The 24876-nt window shown below is 34.2% G+C and overlaps 1 protein-coding gene across 1 annotated transcript in view; it reads right to left on the reverse strand.

The window, feature by feature from the left end:
* LOC145297497 (ADP-ribosylation factor-like protein 2-binding protein) overlaps nucleotides 1-22475 on the reverse strand; it is a 36037-nt gene extending 13562 nt beyond the window's left edge. The window contains exons 1-4 of the mRNA XM_080143394.1: nucleotides 22202-22475; nucleotides 12708-12763; nucleotides 9329-9390; nucleotides 769-875 (exon numbers count right to left, since the gene is read on the reverse strand). Of these exons, the coding sequence (XP_079999520.1) occupies nucleotides 769-875; nucleotides 9329-9390; nucleotides 12708-12748 (210 nt within the window). The 5' untranslated portion in view covers nucleotides 12749-12763; nucleotides 22202-22475. The remainder of the gene's footprint in view (nucleotides 1-768; nucleotides 876-9328; nucleotides 9391-12707; nucleotides 12764-22201) is intronic.
* Between the last annotated feature and the right edge of the window lie 2401 nt (nucleotides 22476-24876).

The following is a 24876-nucleotide window of genomic DNA, read 5'->3' on the forward strand; positions in this document are numbered from 1 at the left end:
CAAAGTTTAACAAGTTTTTTTTAATATAGATCCACAGAATATTGTGATAAATGTTTCAGTGTGAACAGGTATGGTATAATAAATTATGGGGTTTATCTCTTTTATTTTTACTTTCATCATATTTTACTTTGGTTTTGATACCCCCAAATTCGAAGCTATCTCTTTACAACCCTTTCTTTTCATAACCTATCATATTTTCATAAATCAGTCCATTTTCTGTAGGCTGTTTTTGAACCCAGTCAACAATGGGTACTTTTGCTAATATATATATATATATATTAGTAATGGGATGATTCCAATATTTTTCTCGATTTCGATAAATTACTGATTTTATTCTAAATTCCCTGATTCCGATTCTTTTCAAATTTTTTAATGTAGACTTGGTTTTTGTGTGTGAGGAGGGTGCAGATTACCACAAAAACCAAGTAATATGTGCATATATTTTCATAAATGTAAAAATACACTTATGGGTTTTTCCTAGAGATCTTTTTCATTTTACTGCTAGTTTAAAATCAATATGTATCATTTCATCAGTAATACAAGCCTGGAAAATTAAATTTGAAACACAATAAAAACAATTAAAAGCATTGTTTTCGGCATCGGAAAATAGGCATAAATTTTTTCATTTCAATAGCAATTCCGATATCCTTAAAAATTCTGATTTTCCAATTCCTGATACCGATTAATCGTCCGAACACTAACATATATATATGTGTGCGTGTGCAAAAAAAAATATTGTCAAATTTGTTAATTTGTAAAGAAACTTACATATTCTGTATGTATATCTGTATAAATAAATCTATTCTCTTCTGAATCATCAAATTCATTGAAATATTTTTCAAGAAAATTATTTTGTAACGTCTGAAATTCATCATCTGCAACAAAAAAGAAAATAATTGTGCATCAATTATTATTTCCCAACATTTGTTGAATATTCATTTATTGATTTCTTTTTTTTATTATCCGATGATCATTTACTCAGAGATGCTGCAATCAGCTTTGTTTTAACAAATGCAAAAGGATTTTTTTATTAAAATATTTTTTGTCGGTTCAAAGTTACCGTGAATTGTTTATTAGAATTCAATATTCAAGAAAAAAAAATTTTTTTAAAACAATATGTACAAGAAAATAGGTATGAAACATACAAACAAATAGTAGGTATAAAACCAAACTAGAATAATTTGAGGACTCTTTAGTGTTCTAGATTTTTGGTAGGCTGTTTGGATGAATCGATTTTAGAGAAATATTTTCAGGTCATACTCAAATGTGAAAGAAATGTTGGATGATAAACACAAACAAATCAAATTCGAAAGCACAAATTCACAAAAAGAGATTTTATATCATATTTAAATGTGCAATTTTACATCTATATATATAAAAGCGAAAATGTATGTATGTATGTGTGTGTGTTCGCTTTTTCTGTATGTCAACAAAAGGCTTTTTTCAGAGAAGCGGTCGCTCGCTTCATAACTTTTAAAAACTTTTTATATCACATATAAATCGTAATATCTCACAGTTAACAACGAAGCTCGCCTGTCTATTTAATTTGCTCGATTTCGGGAAGATAAATATTCAACATTTGTCGCTCGCCGCATGTGGGTTAGTCTTTTTCCTATAACATCTTGGGGGGGAAAAAAAAAAGCGTTCAGCAGTAAATGAAGGTACTATCCCAAGTAATTAAATAAATTCAAACATGTTTCCGTTAGCATGTCACGGTAGGGCAATGATTAACGTCGCACGTGTTTTTTTTCACACTTTAATTTACAACTTTGCCTGAAGGGTTCGGGTTCGATCCTCATACTTACTTTTTTTTTTAACCCCCCCCTCGCTAGTAGATATATAAAGGAAGAACATTAGTTCATAGTTTGATAATTCATGTGGAGGAGAGTAATTAATATGCTGAGATAAATAATCAACATGGAATTTGTGGCAGCAGAATTCACTCTTTGGCATCCCAAATAAAAATGCTTAAAGTTGTTTCAGCGTAAGTTTCTGTGCATACATTTGTCTGAATGAATAAAAACTAATAAAAAAATTCTAAGTCAATCGAATGCATTTCTCTGAATTTATAAAAATTGCTATTTTGATCCGCTCTCAAATGCATAAAAAGCCAGATTTTATTCTTCAATAAACAGTTGAACCAGAATCCATGACAGAGCTAAGATTTACATCACCTCAGCCTGTCTTTTATCTCAACTCATGCAAACACACTCATAAGCATATGTACGCAGACATTAACAAACACACAGACACAAAACTTCTTAACTCTTTCACATTATCATATTCCCAATGAAAACCAATGTATAAATTTATTCATTTAAATATTTCGAACTCACAGAACTTTCCTTTTACTATGAAACAAATGAACATTGATTCTTATTAATGATGTTTAATGAAATATAATTTGTATAATTGAGTGAAAAAGTTTTGATTACGATTTTCAGACCTGTGAATAATTCATAGTCCTTCAATAATCAACTGAATCCTTTGATATCTCAGCTGAAAACCTCCTTTGTGTCACAAAAGTCTAAAAATATTAGCAAACATTCTATTGATATAAGCTTCCATTTATAACACATAGAAATTATCTCTTTGGTGAATTTATGCTTTTGAATTCATTATTTTGCTGGCGTTTATCATCTAATATTTATCTTGCTCTTTTACATTTAAATAGAAACCTAAAAACAATAATCATTAAAAATATTTCTCTGAAACTGACTCTTCTTCAAAATATCTTTGTTTAAGTTGGAACCTCTATAAGTTACTTTTGATTTGTAACAAGTTTCCAAGGATTATCAAAATGATTTGTATTTTGAAAAAATGTATTAATGACAAGAGTATACTAGCACACACACACACACACTATGTTATTAAATATTTGTAAACTCCAAAATGTTTTCATAAATATTTAGAAATTCCACTTATACTGCTGCTACTGACTTATATAAATAATACTAACAGTTTAAACGTCTGATGATGTCATAATGAATAATTGGTAGCTTTGTGATGTCATCCACTTTCAACTAAAACATATATATTTTCTTTTTACGGAGGCCACTCGAGGATAAGGTTTAATGAATGTAAGGTGATAGTATAGTAATCGTTAATGGTGTAAATTAGGTAGAATTTGATTATTTATGGGGAAGGCTCAACAGGAACTTGTTTACACTGAATGTGAAGGCTACCATGATTTATTCAACTGGGAAGCAGGCCAATAAAACAGTGTTCCAAAGACAGGCAGTTCTGGGAAATAAGCTTTATTCATGGATTCTGCGTTTAGATTTAAGCATATTTAGAAAATGGGAGAAATTATATATAGTGGTTGTAGCTAGTTGAGTATAGTGACTCATCAGTCCTTTCTCTTGCCTCTCTCTATTTCCTTCCCTCTCTCGTAATGATTTTTATTATTTGTCTCTTCCTACTCCTCATATCGTTTGCCCTTTGTTATTCACACTTTTGCAATGTCATCTAGTGTACATTCTGTGGACTAGACCTGATCGAAACGGTAACACATAGTTTGGTATCAACCCTGGACAAGCTATGGCAGCTTCCTTTCAAAGAAGAACGTTTACAGGAATATCATATTCACAAACAGTCCACAGTCGCATGTATATCCCGATCATGGCAAGATGATATACAATACCTAACATTATCAAGTGGTTACCCATCTGGTAATGGCCAGACTCCCCTTTGCTTAACTCCGGTGATCTAATGATTATGCCGTACTAGATTCCCATGGATCTAAATGGTTTGTCCCATAGACCCATGATCCCAAAGATTATGTGTCATTAAAAAAAAATGTCATAAAGGATTCTCCTCTCTCAGGTTTAATGGATGATGCCATTGTGATATAATCGATTGTGCAGTTATCACCATCTTTGTTTTAATGAATGGCATTATGAAACAATGACTGCATCCACCCTGCAGTCATTGTTTCATAATGCCATTCATTAAAAATTAAATTATTCCACTTTTGTTAAGAATGTGTAAGCTTTTACGCAACACTATAATATAAAATAAAATTTTACATTGCAGGGTTCTGATTTAAATTATGAAGTGTCTGTATGCGTCAACTCTACAGGACATAATCGTTCCACTGATGCGGGTCCAAAGTTACTATTACGATTCTGACATCGGTTACAGCATCAGTCGTGTGGTCTCGGAGCTCCAGCAGAAGAATTCTCCCTCCAAATGAAACCGAAACTCTCGTTTAAACAAATAACAATGTTTTATTTTTTTGGAAGTTATAAATCTTGTCCAATCAAATTAAAATGCAAGTCTTATAATTTAGAGCCAATCTCTCTCTAAAAAGCACACAGATTCAACCTATCTAGACTTCAGTAAACCAAACAAACCACCCAACGCTCAGAAGGCCCGCTCTAATTTCTGCCGAGCCCTCTCACAGATTAAAATATATGTACTTTTGCCTAAAAATCTTAAGTTCCATTCTTTTTCTTAGTCATCCTCATTCGGCCATTTAGATATCTAGTCAAAATAATGGCCAACAAGCAAACTCTCAAAATAGCCAATCACCTACCAAATCACTTAACATTATTTTTTCCAAATATCTTGCTCTCAGCATGAAACCCCATTTAAGAAAATGCTACTATTTAAAAAAAAAGAAAGAAAAAAAAAAGAAAAAAGCAATTTCTGAGTAACCAAACTCAAAACCAGAGAAATTTTTAATTTCTTCTGTGGCAACCTCTTCACCTGCAGTAAGTCTGTTATTCATATTTGTAAACATGCAACCTAATGCATGTTTACAAATAAACAAAAAAACACACACAGAGGAAGGGTTCTCCAGTTCAAGACACTGGTGAAAGTAAAGGAAAAGCAATAAACAAGTGTGAAATAACATAAGACTCCCCCCCCCCCCTAAAAAAACCCCAAAAACGCATGGGATGTCTATCCACAGTTTTGTAAAACGTTTCTTTGGTAATATTACAAAAGGATGCAGTTAAAAATTAAATCATAGGAAACTCTTAAAAAGTATCATAGTGACCCCTAAAATTTGACTTTTTTTTTTTAATTTATGGACACACCCGCAAACCCAAGGTCCGATTTCTTACAATACAGAGATAACCCCTTTTCCTTAGTTGAAAAAAACATGGAGTTTACACCTGATTTTCAACAACCAAAACGTTGTGCTAATAACACCCAGGATGAGAATGATTGTCTGAACAATCAGAACTGCAAGTTAGAAATTGAAATACAAATATTTATTTGCATAAATACAGAAAAGAAATATAAAAGACAAAAAAAAAAAGGGTGTTTGAAGAATATATATCTAACTGGCGAGCAAAGAATACATTTAAATATACAATATCAGCTTATGAGAGAAAGTGGACTTTCAACTTACAGTATACCAGTGGGCAATTCAGAAGGTAATACACATAAGAGTTAAATAGTTCAAAATGTAATATGGTTCTCTCCATATGAGAATGCTGGTAAAATAATTGAGAGTCAATAAGCAAAATAAATTAAAGTGTGACCAGTATAGGGTACAGAGAGGTTGAATTCTGAATAACAGGTTGGTAACTACAGATAGTAGGAAATGATTTGGAGTATGATGCATTTACTCCACTTTGTTGGAAGAAAATGTTTTTTTTCATCAAGGGACAAGTTGGTAGATTTTTAAATTATTGCGATAATTCAAATTCAAGTTATTTTTATACACAATGGAAAAAAAATCAAAATATTCAAATCATTCATTAACTGGAAAATCCGTTTTCTTTGAGGCACTTTTTGCCAATCTTTTTCGTAAGATGATTAAAGCCTTTTTCTGTAAAAACTGCTCATGTGATTTAGTGTATGAGTGGATTTGTATGGGTGTCTGGCCCGACAACATATTTAGGTGGAATGATTGGATGGAGCCAAGGTTGCTGTGTGCGTCACCCTTTACTTGGTAAGGTGAAAAAATGAGCAACTCATGGTAGGTGACAATATGAGACTAGTAGGGAGGGAGTTACAGAAAATAATATGTATCTTTGCTCGTCTTGAAATTGTCTACCAGTTCTCCACTCATAAACTGGAATAAGGAAAAAATTTTTTTAAACATATTCATGTGCACAGTAGTTTTTCTGATAAAATGTGCTTGTAAAATCTTAGGTTTGAATAGTGGTACGGCATGACAACAGGAATAAGCAAGATAACAAGCAAGCATGACTTACAAAGTTTTAGCAATGCACACACATAGGATTAAACAGCTGGTTAATTGGCAGAGAAACAAATAGCAATTCAAATGTGTATCGTTTATGTAAATTTTATTGTAATTCTTATTTGCCTTTTGTATGCCATGATTATGTGCTCTAGATTTCTTTCTCAAGCTGAGAAAGAGAGAGCAGCGGCATTGACCCATATCAGATTGAACCAGCTTCCTCCAAAGGAGGAAGTTTCTAGGGAAAATCAAATTCACAAGCAGTCCTCAGTCGCATGTAAAAAAAAAATTATATTTTAATGAAGAAGACGAACAATTTTTTTTTTTTTTTTTTTTTTTTTTTACAAAGGCATCACCACATTATCAAGGCCCAGAGGCCACTCAAGGATAAGGGTTAAAGAGTGTACAGTAGAAGTTGGTCAATATAGTAATCATTAGTAATGAAAATTTGGTAAATTTAATAACTTATATGGAACGGCTCATCAAGAACTTATTTACCTTAGACTTGAACACAACCATATTGTAGTCAGCCGGAAAGCAGGAAAACGGAAGACAATTCCACAGGCGTGCAGTTCTAAGAAAGAAGCTTTGTTCATGGAATCTATGTTTAGGTTTAGGCACAGATAAAGAGTGGGGGAAATTATTGATAGTGTTTACAGCTAGACGAGTGTTTCTTGTGAAAGTTTGGCGAGGGGGGACCATAGATTGAAGCTCAGTTGAACACTTTCCATGAAAATAACGATACATCAGAGACAAACTCGCAACATCTCTTCTGTGAGATAAAGGTTGTAAGGAGGAGAAAAGGACATCTCCTACGAGGCTACGAAGTCTATTTTGAACTCTATCAAGGCAGGACAAGTCCTTTCTAGCAGCTCCTGCCCAGATGTGGCAACAGTATTCCATCCTTGGACGTACCTGGCTCTTATATAGATAGAGAATAGCATCAGCAGTGAGATATCTACTGGATCGATAGAAAGATCCCACCATTTTTCCAGCGGCCTTGGCAACAGATTTGATATACGTGTTCCATTTAAGATCAGGAGTAATGGTCAAGCCCAGAAGCTTGTCAAAACTTGAGGCCTCCTGAAGACGAGAGCCATTCATTTCAATTGATGACAAATGTGGATTAAAATGTTGATGATGTAAAGAGAGAAGCTTGGTTTTAGATGCATTAAAAGTAACCAGCCACTCCTTTCCCCATTGTACTACATGCTCAAGATCAGAGGAGAGAGAATTGGAGAGTACTTGCTCGTTTACTGTCTTAGATGTGCTACCATAAATGGTAGTGTCGTCAGCATAAATGTCTACAAATGATGTAAGGATATGATTTGGAAGATCATTAATGTAGATCAGGAAAAGAGTTGGGCCCAGGATGGATCCCTGAGGGACACCGGCATTAATACTGTGAGCTTCTGATTTTTGCCCCTCAACTACTACTCTTATGAACCTATCAGAAAGAAATGATTTAATAATTGAGAAGACTTTTCCAGCTATACCATAGCTAGCGATCTTATGAAGTAAACCCTTATGCCATACCCTATCAAAGGCTTTAGATATGTCAAGAGCAATTGCCCTAGAAAGATTGCCACCGTCGAGAGATTTGCTAATCCTATGCGATATAACTGTAAGGACATCTGCTGTAGATCTAGCAGAACGGAAACCATATTGAGTGTCACTAAGAAGGTTATTTTTGTTGAGATGTTTGATTACTTCTGTATTTAACACAGATTCTAGCAACTTACTCATGACGCACAGGAGACTTATTGGCCTGTACTGAGAGGGGGATGAGCGATCACCTGAATTCTTAAATACAGGGCATACTGATGAGATTTTCCAGGGAGATGGGAAACTATTCTCCTTAAGACAACGTTTAAACAGTTTTGTAAGTATGGGCGCTAGTTCAGGTTGAAGTTTTTTGAGTACTATAATTGGAATACCATCAGGGCCAGTTGCTTTACTCGAATCAAGGTTTTTGATTAGCTTGGCAACATCACGTACAGATATACGTATATCACATAGCGTGTTTTCTGATACAGGAGGAAATATTGGGGGTTGGCGGTCTTGGTCGCAAAGGGTAGAATTAGCTGCAAAGTTCTTGACAAAGAGTTTGGCTTTGTCTGATGCTGACGAGATTACCTCAGGTCCATTGATAATAGTTGGGATAGAGCACACGCTTCTGTTCAGGATTCTGTTTGCTATTTGCCAATTCAACTTTAACAATATTTGCAATATTTCTTGGCCTTTTTACTAGGAACAAAGTGTAGTATCTGTTCTGATACTACACACTTCACCTATATAATCTAGCAGCCCGATCATAAAATACGCTTAAATGATATTTTAATTCATGCAAATTTCATGTTTATTATCGTAGTCAGTTCTTTATTATATCATACCCAATATATAATAGTGATTTCAAAAGTAAAAAAAAAAAAAATGACTTGCGTGCCATCAACAAGAATTGAAACCAAAACATTTACCTCTGCAACTTTATTCATTAATATTTGTACTATCTACTTATGCATATAAAACTTAAAGAAAGTAAAGGTATAAACGTATACTTGTGCATGCATAGAATAACACTTTGTCAATTTACACCAGCAAATTTTAATTTTGGCCCCTTAGCAGCTATTTTTACTGGCTAAAAACCAAATCGAACTCGTTCCACAGGTTCAAACTCTCTGTATGTCAAATTTAAAGTCTAATCAGTGCAGGAGAAATCCTTCTAGAATGAGGTTATTTTTATTTTTCCTACTCAGAGTGGCCCTTTTTGGGAAGCTGGATTTCCTCACATTAAAAACCGACTCCGTGTTTAACTTTGCCCTCGTGGGGAGGCAAGAAAATGGGCATATTTAATTTACTTACACTAATGAATTTCATTAAGTATGAGTTATGTCTGGTTGGTAAAAAAAAACAATTTCTTTTATCTACCTGGACTTTTTTCTCAACTAAAAGTTTCTAAACAATTGAAATGAAACTTTAAATCTTATCTCTGTCAGATGATCAAACTAACCAACCAATTATCTTCATCTGGAGTTACAGGTGTCCCCAATAACCATCACACTTAATAACCTGGTGCACCTGGCAAGTCATAGCTACATTTAACTATAAAAGTATGTTATTGGCGATATTTCACATTTAGTCTTTTTTTTTAAAGTAATTGTTTAAACTTACCCATTATAATATCTTCGATAGCACCAACCACCATATCAAATCTAGAATCAGCTGAATTTGACCTTGTAAAAGAAAGTGACAAAGAAATGACAAATTATCAAAGAAAAACATTAAAAGATGAAAATAGATCTATTTTATAAAAGATAACAATTTGTGATTTCAAGTCGATTTAGCTCTACTCAAAAGCTAAGATAGAAAAGAATAACCTAACGCAAATCTTTGTTTTATGATAGAGGTATTTCATTTACCTTTAAAAGACACCGTTGGCTCAAAACATTCAAGAGTTATCTCCCTTAAACAACATCCAAGTCATTTCCTATGAACTATGAACAAGCCAATAAGAAAATGCACTTTCTATTCCTGAAACCAACAATATATCTAAATTTGCCCATGTACAGGGTTTCAAAACTAGATTCAGTCTCTTTTCTGGCTGGTTTTTTACTCTCCATTTTTACATGGCTTTTACTACTCTGATATAGTCCATGTGAGATGTCCTTTATTCTGGTTGGAATTCAATGAGACTGATCAACTCATTTTTGCATGGCCTTAGCGAGTAGTAATCCTAACATGTAAGTTTCTAGAATATTGTAAATAAAGTCATATTTACTTGCATGTTAGTCATGTATTTTTCTCTATTTGTTTACCCTGACAATACATGTTCTTTCTTGATTGTATTAAGGACAATTAATGTAGTCTCTTCTTAGTCATGCATCTGTACCTTTCATCATGTTTTGATATTAATATATCTTTCTTACATTTATCTTTTTGAGAATAAATATATATATATATATATATATATATATATATATATATATATAAGTGAAATTGTGTGTGTGTGTGTGTGTGTGTGTGTATGTACATTTCCCTACCAAATTACTCTATCAATTTTCAGTCTACAGACTTGAGATTTGACATAAAGGGTATTGAAACTTGGGAAAATCTTTTTAATTGGTTTTCGGACAGAAATTTGGTTGTCAAGGGGTCAAAGTTCAACAATTTGACCTTTTAAAACTTAAAACTTTTAAGGGGTCAAAATTGTATTCAAAGTTAAAAAACCTCTCAGCCAAGTTTTGAAACATTTGAAATTTTACATAAAGTGTATTCAGACATGGGGCAAGCTTTTTAATTGGTTTTTGACCATAAATTTGTCCACCAAGGGGTCAAAGTTCAAAAGATTTTATCTTTACGGTCTCTAGCAAACTATTCAGCAAATTTTGGGTCTAAACATTTGAAATTTTACATAAAAGGTATTTAGACAAACAGCAAGCTTTTTAAACAGATTTTGGGAAAAAATTAGCTGCCAAGACGTCAAAGTTGAAAGAGTTGACCTGTATAAACTCTACCAAACTCCTCTGCCAATTTTGGGTCTAAATACTTGAAATTTTAGATGTAGGTTACCTGGACATGAGCCAAACTTTTTAATATATACATATGCGCATAAAGTTATGAACAGTACATAGGGCCTGAGCAAAACTGGGCTGAACTGCTAGTATATATATATATATATATATATATATATATAAAAAAATAAATTCAACTGTTTCTTCATTGCTCCTCCCCTATCTGTGTACTAAAGAAAAAACAACACATAGCATGATTATGTCTTTATGTCTTAGAAAGAACCAAAATACATAATTATTATAAAAACAAAAACTAGAATATCAAATATTCATTATTCGTATTATTTGGATTTGTCAGACTAATGTTTTCATTTTGAGTGTCATTTTCACAATGTTTCGGTCAATGTAACCTCCGACCTTCTTCAGGTGTATCTTGTCGAATTCGGGAATGTTTCTGTCGAACTCAGGAATTTGGATGGAATTTCAAATGAGTTTGACAGAAACATTCCCGAGTTTGACAAGATATACCAGAAGAAGGTTACGTTGATCAAAACGTGAAAATGACAGATGAGAACAGTAGTCCGATGAATCCAAGTAATATGACAAACTAATCCTCATCTCAAAAATTCAGATATCAAATATTCATATTTTTCAATGCAATATAAGTTGATATTTATCTGCCTCCCATGCTGGGAAAATGTGACCCAAGGTTGAAGGGTGGAATTTCAAAATCCAATATCATAGAGGAACAGCACTGGCATCTATAAAAAAATGACTGAGTAGCCCCATCGGCATTCCCTAGTAAGAGGGAGAGCTCAAATGATTAGCAATAAACCTCTTTTCAGAGAGTGAGAAGATAAAGCCTGGGAGGGTGAACTTTCGAGAGCTGCACAGGATCACACATCAATCAACAGAGGACGTGCCACCTCAAGAGTAACCTCGACTGATGATTGTTGGGGTCGAAAGAAAAAGTCCCTTGACCTTTGCACAAAGCAATATAAACAAATAGAAAAGTGGATTTACTAAATGTTCATTTTAATTTATTTATTCGATATTAAGTAACAAATCTTTGCAGCAAGTAAGGCACTTTTTCTAATAAATTATTTTGAAAATAAAAATAGAATCCTAAACCAAAATAAAAGCATTCAGAGCATCATTTTAAAAATAAAACTACAGATACTTGTGCATTCCATTTTAAAATAAATTGATATAATAATCATAAAACACATTCTTCAGATGTCTCAAGAAAGATCTTCAGTGACGCACAGCCCTCATTACTGATTTCAGGTTTTGCATCATATCGGCTCAGACAGCAACCACAACCTGACTCTGGACTAGCCAAATTATCTCCATGAAGAAGAAATGTTGCAAGTCTCTCTCTTCTCTATTATTATTTTCACGGTAGATGCTCAGCTGAGCTTCAATTTATGCCCCCCCCCACCCCTAAAACACTCACAGCAAACACTCACCCTGCTACAACCACTGTCAACAATTTCCCTGCTGTATCTAAAACTAAATAAAAATTTCATAAGCAAAGCTTCTTTCCTAAAACTGCCCATCTGTAGGACACAATACCATGGAGTTGCTCCCCAGCTGACTATAACATAATCATTTTCATACATGTTTGTCTGTTGCTTGATTTCGTCAATGAAATACTGATATTTGCATCTTTTATTCCCTAAACAATATGTTACAACAGAAGAGATACAATTTTACATAAAAATGTCAACTTCTATCAAACTTGTTCAAAAACTAGAAAAACAGTGAAGAAATTTGAATGCGTTTCTGGTCATGAATTAGTCTGTGATTTCAAGTAATTTTTCTATGTAAAAATGTCAATTTTGAACTACAAATTTTCATAGTTTGAATTCTTATAACTTTTGAAATAATGAGGATATTTGCATAATTCAAACAGTATTGAACTTCATTTACCAATCTTTTTATAACTACTAAATAACAATAATCTAAAATAAAAAAAAATTAATTGGGAATGCTAGGTATAGATAATAAATATAAAATGCGAATGAAAAATGAAATACCTTGAAACAGCAAAATTTTCTTCTCTGTCGTCAACGTCCATGATTTATTTATTAGGCTGAAATAATAAAGCTAAATAGTTTAAGAAATTTGCTCATAAAGGTTTGCAAAACTTAATTTTGGCTTAGTTTAATATCTCTTTCTCTTCATTTTTCCCTTCGTCCAGGAGTCAAATGTTTTTTTGAATGTTGCAAGCTCATTTTCCAATCTTCACGGTTCAGTAAATCAACCATCTCCAAACTCCACTTGCTTCCAAGTCTTCCTTAGATGATCCAGATCCCAGCAATAATTCATCTGAGAGGTCATGACTATACCAGTGTAATCGATTCATTCTTAAGATAAAATCTATACTTGGTAAATATAGTGCTTTCAACAAATCCTCCAACCTAAAGTGTTGGGTGTGGTCAGATTTCACATTAGAGAACCGTATAATTCTGTTACTACACTGCAATCAAGCACTAGAGAAGATTGAGTGAGTGCAAACAATTATTAAATGAGATTAAGTATATGTAAAAAAATTGGAAAATTAAATTAAAAAATGATGAGCCTACAGGTAACCAACATGTAAATTACAAAAATCTTTTCTAATTTCAACATGAATTGAAATAAATATATTGAGGACATTGCCGAGGCTGCTGCAAAAAAGACGGACTTCCTCTACTGTGTTAGAAAATTACTCACACCTGAGAGTATCCTATATCTCTATCTCATCACTGCAATCTTGCATTCCTGTGTTTTACAAATACTTTAATGGAATGTGCTCTCCCACCATTTCACTGTCGACATCCCTAAATGTTGAAACGCCTTCTACTCTAAATTAGAGAAGAAGGCATCCCAGCATCTAGTTTCTTCCCTTGGACTATTAGATTTTGAAATTCCCTCCTCCTTTCCCGCTTCCCTGACTATTAACCTGCAGATGTTTAAATCTAATAGGAACAAACGTCTTGTACTCAACACCTCACATAGTCCCCTGTTAGACATGATCGCAAATAGTAGCCGCTTATATTCCAAGTGGCAATTTGCATTATTTGGCATAAAAAAATAATTTCAAAAATATTAAAGCTAATTGATAGTAATCAAAAGATTTTTATAAATAAAATAATACTTAAGGGCGGCGGTGCATATATGTCAGGGTGTGAAAAGAAATTGTAGCGTGTCAACTCGGAAAGTAAAACACTTATTTGTTATGTGATGTGGTGCATTGGTTATAAGTACAAACTTTTAGATCGAAGTGCCAGGTTTTGAGCTCTGTCAACATCCTTGGGAAAGGTATGAGTCCATATATCCATTTCACAAGCTATGGATTAAATAATAAAAATGTCTATATTTCTCAACGGGAAATGAGAAATGGAGTATCCTACAAAAAGACAGTAAAGTTTAATAAAAATAAAAAAAATCAAATACGTTAAAATACACTTTCCCTAGCCAATATAATATTTTAATTTATGAGAATTAAAAAAAAAAATCTATAATTACTAAAATTGGTGTTATTGAAACCCTTTACGTATGATAGTTCACCAAAAAAATGAAAAATGACCTTTTATCTTTTTTTTTTTTAGACGATTACAAGTGAACAGCCTGAAAAACTTGACAGAAAAATAATTAAAAAAGAAAAAAAATTATTTTAGACTTTAGAGTAGACGATCAGTTTTGCATAGAAATAATTTTTTTTTTTACCAGGCTCGAAGGTCACTCGAGGATAAGGGTTAAATTAGCGTATGGTGGTCACCAGGACAACAGTGGTAGAAATTGGCTATAATTTGATTATTTAAGGAGACAGCTCAGGTACCAGTCTTCAAGAATTCTGGTGAAAGAACTGATCCACTAAATTATCGCCTCATTAGCCTCCTCCCACTTTTCGCCAAAATATTTGAGTCCTTAGTTAATCAAGCCCTAGTCCAACACCTAACAGCTGCTAAACTCCTGACTGACAAACAATATGGATTCAGGCAAGCCTGTCCCAACAGCAGATATCTTAACTGTAGTCTCTGAACGTATATACCGTTCACTGGACAAAACAGAGGAGGGTAGAGCGGTAGCCCTTGATATACCTAAGGCTTTTGACAGGGTATGTCACGATGGTCTTCTAAGGAAAATTAGATCATATGGTACCACTGGAAGAATACATAATGTAATTAAATCCTTCTTAAGTAAGAGAAAAATCCAAGTTGTCCTTGACGGTTGTACATCTAAACAATGTGATAGAAATGCGGGAGTACCCCAGGGGTCTATCCTTGGACCTCTATTATTCCTGATATTCATAAATGACCTCCCTGATAAAATTGTTTCAGAGATGGGTATATTTGCTGATGACACCACCCTCTATAACAGGCATGAAGGGAAAACAAATGAACACATATCTAAGGAAATGGCAGAATCACTAGAGGATGACCTCCAATCTGTAGTGGAATGGGGACAAAAAATGGATGGTTACATTCAATGCTGCCAAGACTAAGCTTGTTTCCTTCAATAACTACAAGAAACCTTTTCTACCACCAATGGCAATGGCCAAAAACACACTGCCTGAAAGTACTTCTTTTAAACTCCTAACGTTTACAGGGAACATGAACTGGAATATATACATTGAGAGCATTGCCAAGGCTGCTGCAAAGAAGGTGGGCTCTGTCTACCATACCAGAAAATTACTTACGCCTGAAAGTATCCTGTACCTCTACAAAGCCACCATTCGCCCATGTATGGAGTACTGCTGTCACATTTGGGCTGGTGCATCTGCTGCTTGCCTCTCACTCCTGGACAGGGTTCAAAAGAGAGTTGCCAACCTGAACTGTCATCTAGGCTTCAGCCTCTGTCCCATCGATGAAATGTTGCATCCCTCTGCCTGTTCTACAAATACTTTAATGGTGAATGCTCTGACGAACTGCAAACACTTGTACCTACTGGACGTGACTACCCCCGACTAACCCGACAAGCAACTAAGTCCCACCCCTTTACAGTAGAGATGCCTAGGTGTAAGAAAGCCTTTTACTCCAATATTTTCTTCCCCAGAACTGCAAGTCTTTGGAACTCCCTTCCGGGATACTGCTTTCCCAACTGTACTGATACGCAGAAGTTCAAGTGTAATGTGAACAAACATCTTTCTACCCATCTCCCTTCATAATGCCCCTGCAAATTATGTTCCCGATAATAGCCCCCTGCTTCAAAGTGGCACTTTCCTTGTTTGGGGTGAAAATTGAATAAAAAAAATTTTTTTTTAAAAACTTGTTGCAGTCGGCTGGAAAGCAGGCTAGTAGAATAGAGTTCTACAAGCGGGCAGTTCTAGAAATAAAGCTCTGTTCATGGAATTTGTGTTTAGATTCATGCATAGATAAGGAATGAGGGGAAAATGTTGATAGTGGTTGTAGCTAGACAAATGTTTTTTGTGACGGTTTAGCAGTGAGGGATCATAGATTGAAGCTCATATGAGCACTTACCATGAAAATAATGATAGAGTAGAGACATGCTTGCAACATATCTTCTGTGGAAAAAGCGGTTGCAGGGTAGAGAAAAGGACATCACTTATTAGATTTCGAAGCTGGTTTTGAACTTTGTGAATTATTGTAAAATAGTAGATGTGTATTGAGGGGAGTTTTTTTAAAATACGCATTAAAACATGTTATCCTTCATTCATTCGTCGACATCTATGCAGACGATCTATAGTAACACTTTAAAGGCTAACAAAGATCAGGATCTCTCTGATTCTATCTCCTCTGACCTGAAGTGTGTGATTCAATTGTGCAAAAAATGCTAGTTACCTTTAATATACAGCACAATCACGTTAACACACAGGAAATAACAAGAAATGTCCTCTCAATCATCAGCTCCGATAGGTTTATTAAAGTAGTCGTTGATGGGCAGAAATCCAAAGCTCACAGTATTAACACAGGGGTGCCTCAATGATCCATCATTGGCCCAACTCTCTTCCTGATCTTCATCAATGATCTACCAAATCATGTCCTATGATCATTCATCAACATCTATGAAGACGATACCATCTATGGCAACACTTCAAAGACTGGCAATGACTAAGATCTTTTCAAGTCTTTCTTCTTTATCATGGAGTGTGTGATTCAATGGTGTAAAAAATGGCTAGTTACCTTTAATATACCCAAAACCAGACTTCTATTTTTTCACCACCAATGTTCATATCCTCACTTTGCCCCAATTGAAATGAATAACTCTTGCTTAGAAGAAACACCCTGCTTCAACAAACTTTGGCCACTGACTTTTACCCCTGACCTGAAAGGGAATTTCTACATCAGAACAAAAATCACTGAAAAAATGATAGAATCGTTTTACCATACGAGAAAGGCTCTCACTCCCAATGCAATCCTCTAACTGTACAAGAGTCAATATGTCCTAAGATGGAGTACTATTGCCACATCTTGAGTTGAGCTCCTAAGAGAACTCTATCTTACCTTGACAAGGTTCAAAACCATCTGCAAAATTTAGTGGGCAATCAGCTTTTCGCCTTCCTATTTCCTGCTCTCTCTTGTGAGTCTGTCTCTTCTCTATTATTACATTTATGGTAGGTGCTTGACCAAGCTCCAATCTATGGCCCCTCCCCGTAAAACATTTGCAACAAATACACACCTAGCTGCAGCAACCACCAACAACTTCCTGCAATCTCTGTGCCTAAAACTAAAAAATACCATGACCAGAGTTTCTTTCCTAGAACTATGCATCTATGGAATGCAATATCATGGGTTTGCTTCCTGGCGAACTATAACATGGTTGTCTTCAAATGTAATGTGAATAAATTCCTATTGAGCCATCCTCTTAAATACTCTAACTGTACTTAAGTTCTGTCATGACTGATCTTGTTGCCTCACCATCAAACTAACACTTAACCTTTATCCTAGAGTTGTTTCTAGGCCTTCATAAGTGGTGACCTTCCAAGAAGAAAATCACTTGCTTTTGGCAAGAAAAACTGAGCTTTTAACAGTTTTGTTATACTCACATTGCAAATCTTTTCTATATTTTTATTTATTTTTTTGCTTTGCCAGCCTGACTTAAGTTAGTGGTAGGGTTAATATTCAGTAGAATTTAAAATTTTTGTCAAAGTGGGATCAACGTATCGGAAAATAGTCAAGTTTCAACACATGCAAATGAATTGATGGATGTTTATTGATCAGACATAAGCAAAATATTGCTTTTTCCTCCTTTTATTTTATTATTTTTCTTATCAGTTTATTCAAACTGGGGATGGAGCATCCTACCAAGTGCCAAACATTCATCCACTAACTCAGATATTCCAACCGTGAGGTCTTTTTAATATTCTGACCGTCCCTTCACGTGCAATTGTTTAGATCTCTCTTGCACTTGGTTCACCAAGTATATTTGTCAGGTAGTTTTTTATATTCTTTTTCATGAGTCCAGTTGCTCCTATAATAATTGGGATGATAGAAATCTTCCTAAGATTCCAGTTTCTTTTTGTGTTAAACATAAGAACTTTGTATTTTGTTATCTTTTCCCTTTCAGATCTGTTTAACTGAACGCCGTTAGGGACACTCACTTCAACTCAAGTTTGGTTCCTTTTATGTTAATCTTATCACTTCATGAGATCACATGGACTTATCACATTCTTCTCCATATATCAAGTCACACCTTTAGCATCTCCTGGTTTCCACACACCAGTAGCAGAGAGAGCAGACTTTCTGTTTCTTTGAGGTAAGATTGTGGCATTACTACCACAGTTAAAGAAAGACATGTTTTTTTTAGAAACATTAAGTTAAAATTAAATTTTATTCATTTAAAAATCAGATTTTAATGAAGCTTTGGTTTAATTTTTACTTACTAAACATGCTTCCAAGTTTCTTTTGGCAATAATACCTACTTTTTTAATGAAAAATTATTCATTTTATGTTACAATCTTTTTTGCATAAAAAATGCCCAAGATTTGTTATCCCCCCCTCCCAAACTAACACCCAAAATTTATTTCCCTTTAAAAATGTATATTTTAGGTTTAAAAAACTTGTATATGTTCTGAAAGTGGGTCATGATTTTATGTAAACTTTATTCCCATTCTATATAATTGTTTACTTTTTAATTTTACCAAGTTTTTCAGTCGGTTTACATGTAATCACTTACAAAAATGGTCATTTTATTATTTGGGTGAATTAGCCTAGAATATATTTGGGAAAAAGAAATTTAAAAAAGGTAGACATACAAAAAAATGGTTACCCATTTTGTCCTACTATGAAGGTTGGGGGGGGCAGTTTGCCTAATCCTTGATTAACAATTAAGTTGCAATCTTGAAAAAAAGTGAAAAAAAAAAAATTATTTCAGCTTTTTATATATTTTTTAAATGTTACATCATTAGCAAAGAAGCTCCCACAGTGGGGAGACTACAATACTGCCTTATCATAGTATTCCTATCATACGACAATACTATAAGGCGGCTTATAGACTTCTCTTGGAAGAGGAAAAGATGAGGAGGCAGAGCTGCAATAATCAGTGGCCTTCAACCGACTATTTTCACAACAACATAAATCACATTTGTCGCATCCCTTGAAATCCATTTTTCGTTTTCTAACACTGGAGGATGATACAGGTATTTCTGGTAAAACAAAAAAATGAGTGTATATATATATATATATATATATATATATATATATATATATATATATAAATAATACAGACACTAGTGTTTCATCCTTTCGGGAATCATAAGCGCAGGGTGACACAGTTACTGCCGGAGACTTGAACCCGGCAATGAAATCATCTCTGATTCCATTAGCAAGGAACAAATCGTCTCAGCCAACCTTAACTGTGAAAAATATTGTTGAAATTTAAACATTTATTTTTCAATGTTTTATTTCTGTCAGAGTGATCTAATGACTATGACATCATGATCTGCGCATGTAAGCTAAAGTGACCGACTTTATTTCAACTGTAAAGTGCTTAATGATAAGAACCCATGTTCTTAAAGGGACTGATATAATTATTTACTATAATTATTAAATACCTACAGACACTAGTGTTTCATCCTTTCAAGAATCATCAGTACAGTATATATATACACACACACAAATGGCAAAGATAAGTTACTCTTCTTTTTTTACTCACATTCCCCCCAAACAAGGCATATTGCCATTTGGATGCAAGGGGCTACTATTTGGGACTATGCTTAGGGAAGATTAACAAGGTGTTGGTTTACACTGGGTAAGTCTTGTGTTTTAACTTATTTTAAAGCGTTTTTTGTTAAATGCACAGCGGAGAAAAACAATGGTTGACATTAGACGATTACATGGAGTTTTGATAATTGTTAAAAAAATTTTTTTAAATTAATCAGCTAATAACCGTCATTATGCGAAAATGTAATATTCAAATAAGCCAGTATATTTGCGTAATTTTTGTTTTTTGAGCGATTATCAAGACTCCAAGTGCTCGTCTAATGTTGAACATTGAAAACATGTTTAAAAATTTTTATTAAGAATTATTTTGTTATTTTGATTACAATAATTTTATTTTTATAATTACATAAACATATAAATCACTTATGCAAATTGCATAAAAAGTCTTGTTAAGAATATTTCCAACAGTTATAAGTGGTGGCCATTGTTGTACGTGCATATTTTTGCGATATTTGTTTTCAGGACACCTGAAAACCTATAGAAAACAAGTTTTTTAAGGCAGGTTTTGTGTAGGTCTACTCAGCCCACAATAAACACCACCCTTAAAAAAAATAAAAATAAAAAAGTGATCACCCACTTTTTTGAAACTATAATTCTTTCATATCTTGGAAACCACTCGTTTCCTGGAATTTTAAACGTTACTTTTGTTTTCAGCAACCCGGAAAAAAAAAATAGTGGTAATTTTAAAGGATTGTTTGAGGGTGGAAAGGCTGCACCATAGCAGTTGTTGAGATATATTACTATTTTCTGAACTGTCATCTAGGCTTCAGCCTCTGTCCCATCGACGAGATGTTGCATCCCTCTGCCTGTTCTACAAATACTTTAATGGTGAATGCTCTGACGAACTGCAAACACTTGTACCTCCCCGACGTAACTACCCCCGACAAACCCGACAAGCTACTAAGTCCCACCCCTTTACAGTAGAGATCCCTAGGTGCAAGAAAGCCTTTTACTCCAATAGTTTCTTCCCCAGCTGCGGGTCTTTGGAACTCCCTTCCGGGATTCTGCTTTCCCAACTGCACTGATATGCAGAAGTTCAAGTGTAATGTTAACAAACATCTTTCTACTCATCTCCCTTCATAATGGCCCCGCTAATTAAGTCCCTAATAGTAGCCTCCTGCTTCAAAGTGGCACTGTGCCTTGTTTGGGGTGAAAATTGAATAAAAAAAATAAATAAAAATTTTTTCGACATGACGATACGTAATATTGTTTTTGCCTAAAACGATATATTTAAAAAATCGATTTGTCGACTATATCTTAACAAGCACCCATTTTTTTAAAACTAAATTTATTTTTCAAAAAGATTTTTTTTTTTTCAAATAGGCGTGCATGTTCGGAATAAAAACGAAAATCGAATTTCCATAGAAAATAAAACAATATTAATTATTCATTTGTTATGTCGCAATTAGTAACACATTTACTACATACTTTCACGATTTCACGATCTATTGACCCGCCATTATTATTTTTTAAAATCTAACTTAAACACGGGAAATAACTCATAATTTGAAATCTAGGCTCTTCTCTCCGTTATTGTAGCGAAATTAAAAAAATTGAAACATTGAATTTCAAATGGAACCAATGGTATCTACTGAATTGTCATGTCTCAATAATGAAAATATCCAAAAATTACGAAAAACGATAAGGTAGAAAATTAATTATTTAATCAAAAGTTTCCGGAAACAATTAATTAGCGAAAATTAAGTTTTACTAAATTGGCCGAAGATTTTCAATTTTTATTACAAATAGAACTTGTTTCTTCTTTTTCTTTTTAGCAAAACTAAATTGTCGTTTTGTAAGTATTTTGTACTTTCACCTAACAATTTAAAAAAAAAAAAACTAAAGATATCGTTAAACTTGAATTTAACTTGAATGTAATACTATTTAAAAAAAAAAAAAAAATAGCGAGATAGTGCATAAGCATCTAATATTTTTTTTATCAGTCTTTCTTTTAACATTAATATTTTATTTTCTGAAAGCGAAATAAAGTTTTGAAGTTTTATTTACTTTGAGGATTCGACAAAAAATTTGTTAAAATAAAAGTTTTAAGTTCATTTTGTTTTAAAAAAAAAAAAAACTTTACACAATTAAAGAAAATAGTTAAAAACACTGAAATAATCAAAATAAAAATGTGATCTATTTTCTTTAATATCATAGACCAAATCTATTATTATATTTGGTAAATTTTGTAAATGTATTTTTTTTTTCTATTAATTGTAAATATTTTGAAACAAATCCCAACCGACTTTTTTTCAATGTAACTAACAAGAACAACAGCGTCGAAAAGATGATGCGAGCATATTTTTGTTATGAATATATTTTGTAGGTTTTGTTCTTAAACAAAGAACATTCTTATTACTTACTTGCTAAAATATGAGTCGTGGTTAATAACTTGGGAAATTAATGATCTCCAAAATGTCAAACTATCGGAAATAAAAACGAATCGACGGCGTCTTTAGTTACTGGCGGCCATTTTGCGATGACGTCACAGTTCGGACGTAATTTTTTTTTTTTTTTTTTTTTTGCGAACTTAGATTTTTAAGACCTTGTAAAAGATATTTAAAATAAGCAAAGCGAAAGACATTTGACTTTAACTTCATACCCTTACTCTACGTATATTACTTTTATTGAGTTATCCCCAAGTTCCGCGTGTTTTTTGACTTCCGGTTTCTGCTGACCATTCTGCTACACAATGAATGTCCTGGAAAAATCAGCAGCAGAGCAGCCAACAAACGGAAACAAAAAAGGGTAAAAAAAAAATTCAAATATGTAACAAGTAAATGTTACCAAAGGCAAGATAAGTTATTCTTCTTTTTTTGTTGTTTACAAAGGAATCACCACTTATCAAGGCCGGGAGGCCACTTGAGGATATGTGTGTACGATAATCGATGGGACAATATTGCAGTGCAGTAATCGTTAGTAGGGGAAATTTAATAAATTTGATTATTTAAGGAAACCGCTCATCAAGAACTTGCTTACATTGGACTTGAAGACGACCATATTGTAGTTAGTTGGAAAGCAGGGAAACGGAAGAGAGTTCCACAGGCGTGCAGTTCTAAGAAAGAATCTTTGTTCATGGAATCTAGATTTAGGTTTAGGCACAGATAAAGAGTGGAGGAAATTATTGATAGTCATTTCAGTTAGACAAGTGTTTTTCATGAAAGCTTAACAAGGAAGGAACATAGATTGGCACTCAGACGAGAATTTGCCATACGAATAATGATAGAGCAGAGACAGGCTCGTGTAGAGGACTAGGACGTATAAATCCTAATCCCGTTACAAAAGAAAATAATGGAATGAAGGAAACAATTGCGGGATGAAATAAACATGTCGTTTATTTTCTGTTGAAAATAAAATGGTTTAGGTGTAACACGTGTTCATTCAGGCGTTGACGACTACATGCGTGGAAAAGAAGAAATTAAGTCGAGGGTGAGAAATGGCCGTCCCGCACGTAGAAAGGAAAATAGAAAGGGAGTGTGTACAAGCCTTTTTCAAGTCTCACACAAACACACATTCACATTTCAAGCTATGTCGTATACATACGCGCACACAAACATACGCGCCCACGTCACACACGTACACATATTCATGTTCGCGTACATACACTCACATTCATGTGTATAGACACACACGCTAACGCACACATATGTACTCACACACGCACGAACGCACACATGGACGACGTCACTTCCGCTTTCTAAGGAATTATACACATACGCAAATGACCACCGGAAACGAGTATAAAACAAAGAGACAAGCTGTTTCTAACCCTTTTAGGACCAACTCTCGACCAGAGAGGTTGGACTAACCAGCCGCCTCCCAAAAGGGAGGCGCACGCTCGCGCGCGTCACGCCCACTTACTACTATGTATGGGGCACGAGCTAACAGACTGTATGTACACATTCCCACTCTTTCTCTCTCTATCTACTATTGGTCCCTGAGAACACCTTCGCATAGCTGACTACTAACTGATGTCAACTCTCATATCCTCTTCTTCGTCTACACGCTGGACTATCATTCTCATTTCCACTACAACACTCATTTCTCTTCTCACACGCGAACAAACGATAGTGAGATGAACACACATTTCTTATTCTTGCTACAACACCAACCCTGCAATGAACATTGGTTACACACGCGCGGACATGAACACATGTTATAACTAAAACGCTCATTATTTCAACAGCAAATAAACAACGTTTATCTCATCCATCAATTGAGTCTTTGTTTCCTCCAATTCCATTCGTTTCATTATTTTCTTGTGGCGAGCTAGGGTATTATACCCTGGTCCGCTACAAGTGTTTGTTCATGATAGCAGTCGTCCACGTGGAAAAGTCTTCAAACCAAGAGCTATGGACGCCGAATTCTGTCAGGACAGTATAAGGCTACTTTTTTACCTACCTGGATAAGTTTTTCTATGTGTTTTAACGTATTTGAAAAGTTTTATTTGGTTCAAAAAACAAGAAGGTCCAAGTTGGTAAGCTAAACTGACAAGAACATAGTTGTCAAGAACATGCCGCCTTCGGAGTGTCAGTAATGGCTCAAAGCCCTCAAAATAAACAAAATACGGATAGAAATCCACCCAATAAATGTCACCATGACATTTATGAGATGAATTTCTATCAGTATTTTGTTTGATTTTCATGATTTAAGCAATTATTGAGACTTCCCAGTTCAATGTCAGATGTCGGCCATCTTGTCATTCTAACTTACCAACTCAGCACTACTTGTGTTTCAAATTAAATGGATGCTTGAAATTATGTTAACCTATACATCCAGGTAGGTGTAATGCTATCATTTGATGATAGTGTAGTGAACTACTACTATGATGCTGCTATGGTATGCTTCCCTTATTTCTCTCTTTCTCCCTACTCTTCTACTTTTCCCTTCCTTTCGTCTCTCAACGTCACCAGAGGTTTCAGCCAATTGGAATAGAGGACTGTCTTGGAGGGAGATACAAAGAAGAAATCTGTCTCAAACATGCGGAAACGATAGAAGCATCAACACGCGACGGATCAGTTTCCCTGGGGTAAAGACT

The sequence above is a fragment of the Euprymna scolopes genome, chromosome 18 (assembly GCF_053919585.1).
Source record: "Euprymna scolopes isolate OS-2025 chromosome 18, ASM5391958v1, whole genome shotgun sequence".
NCBI lineage: Eukaryota > Metazoa > Mollusca > Cephalopoda > Sepiida > Sepiolidae > Euprymna > Euprymna scolopes.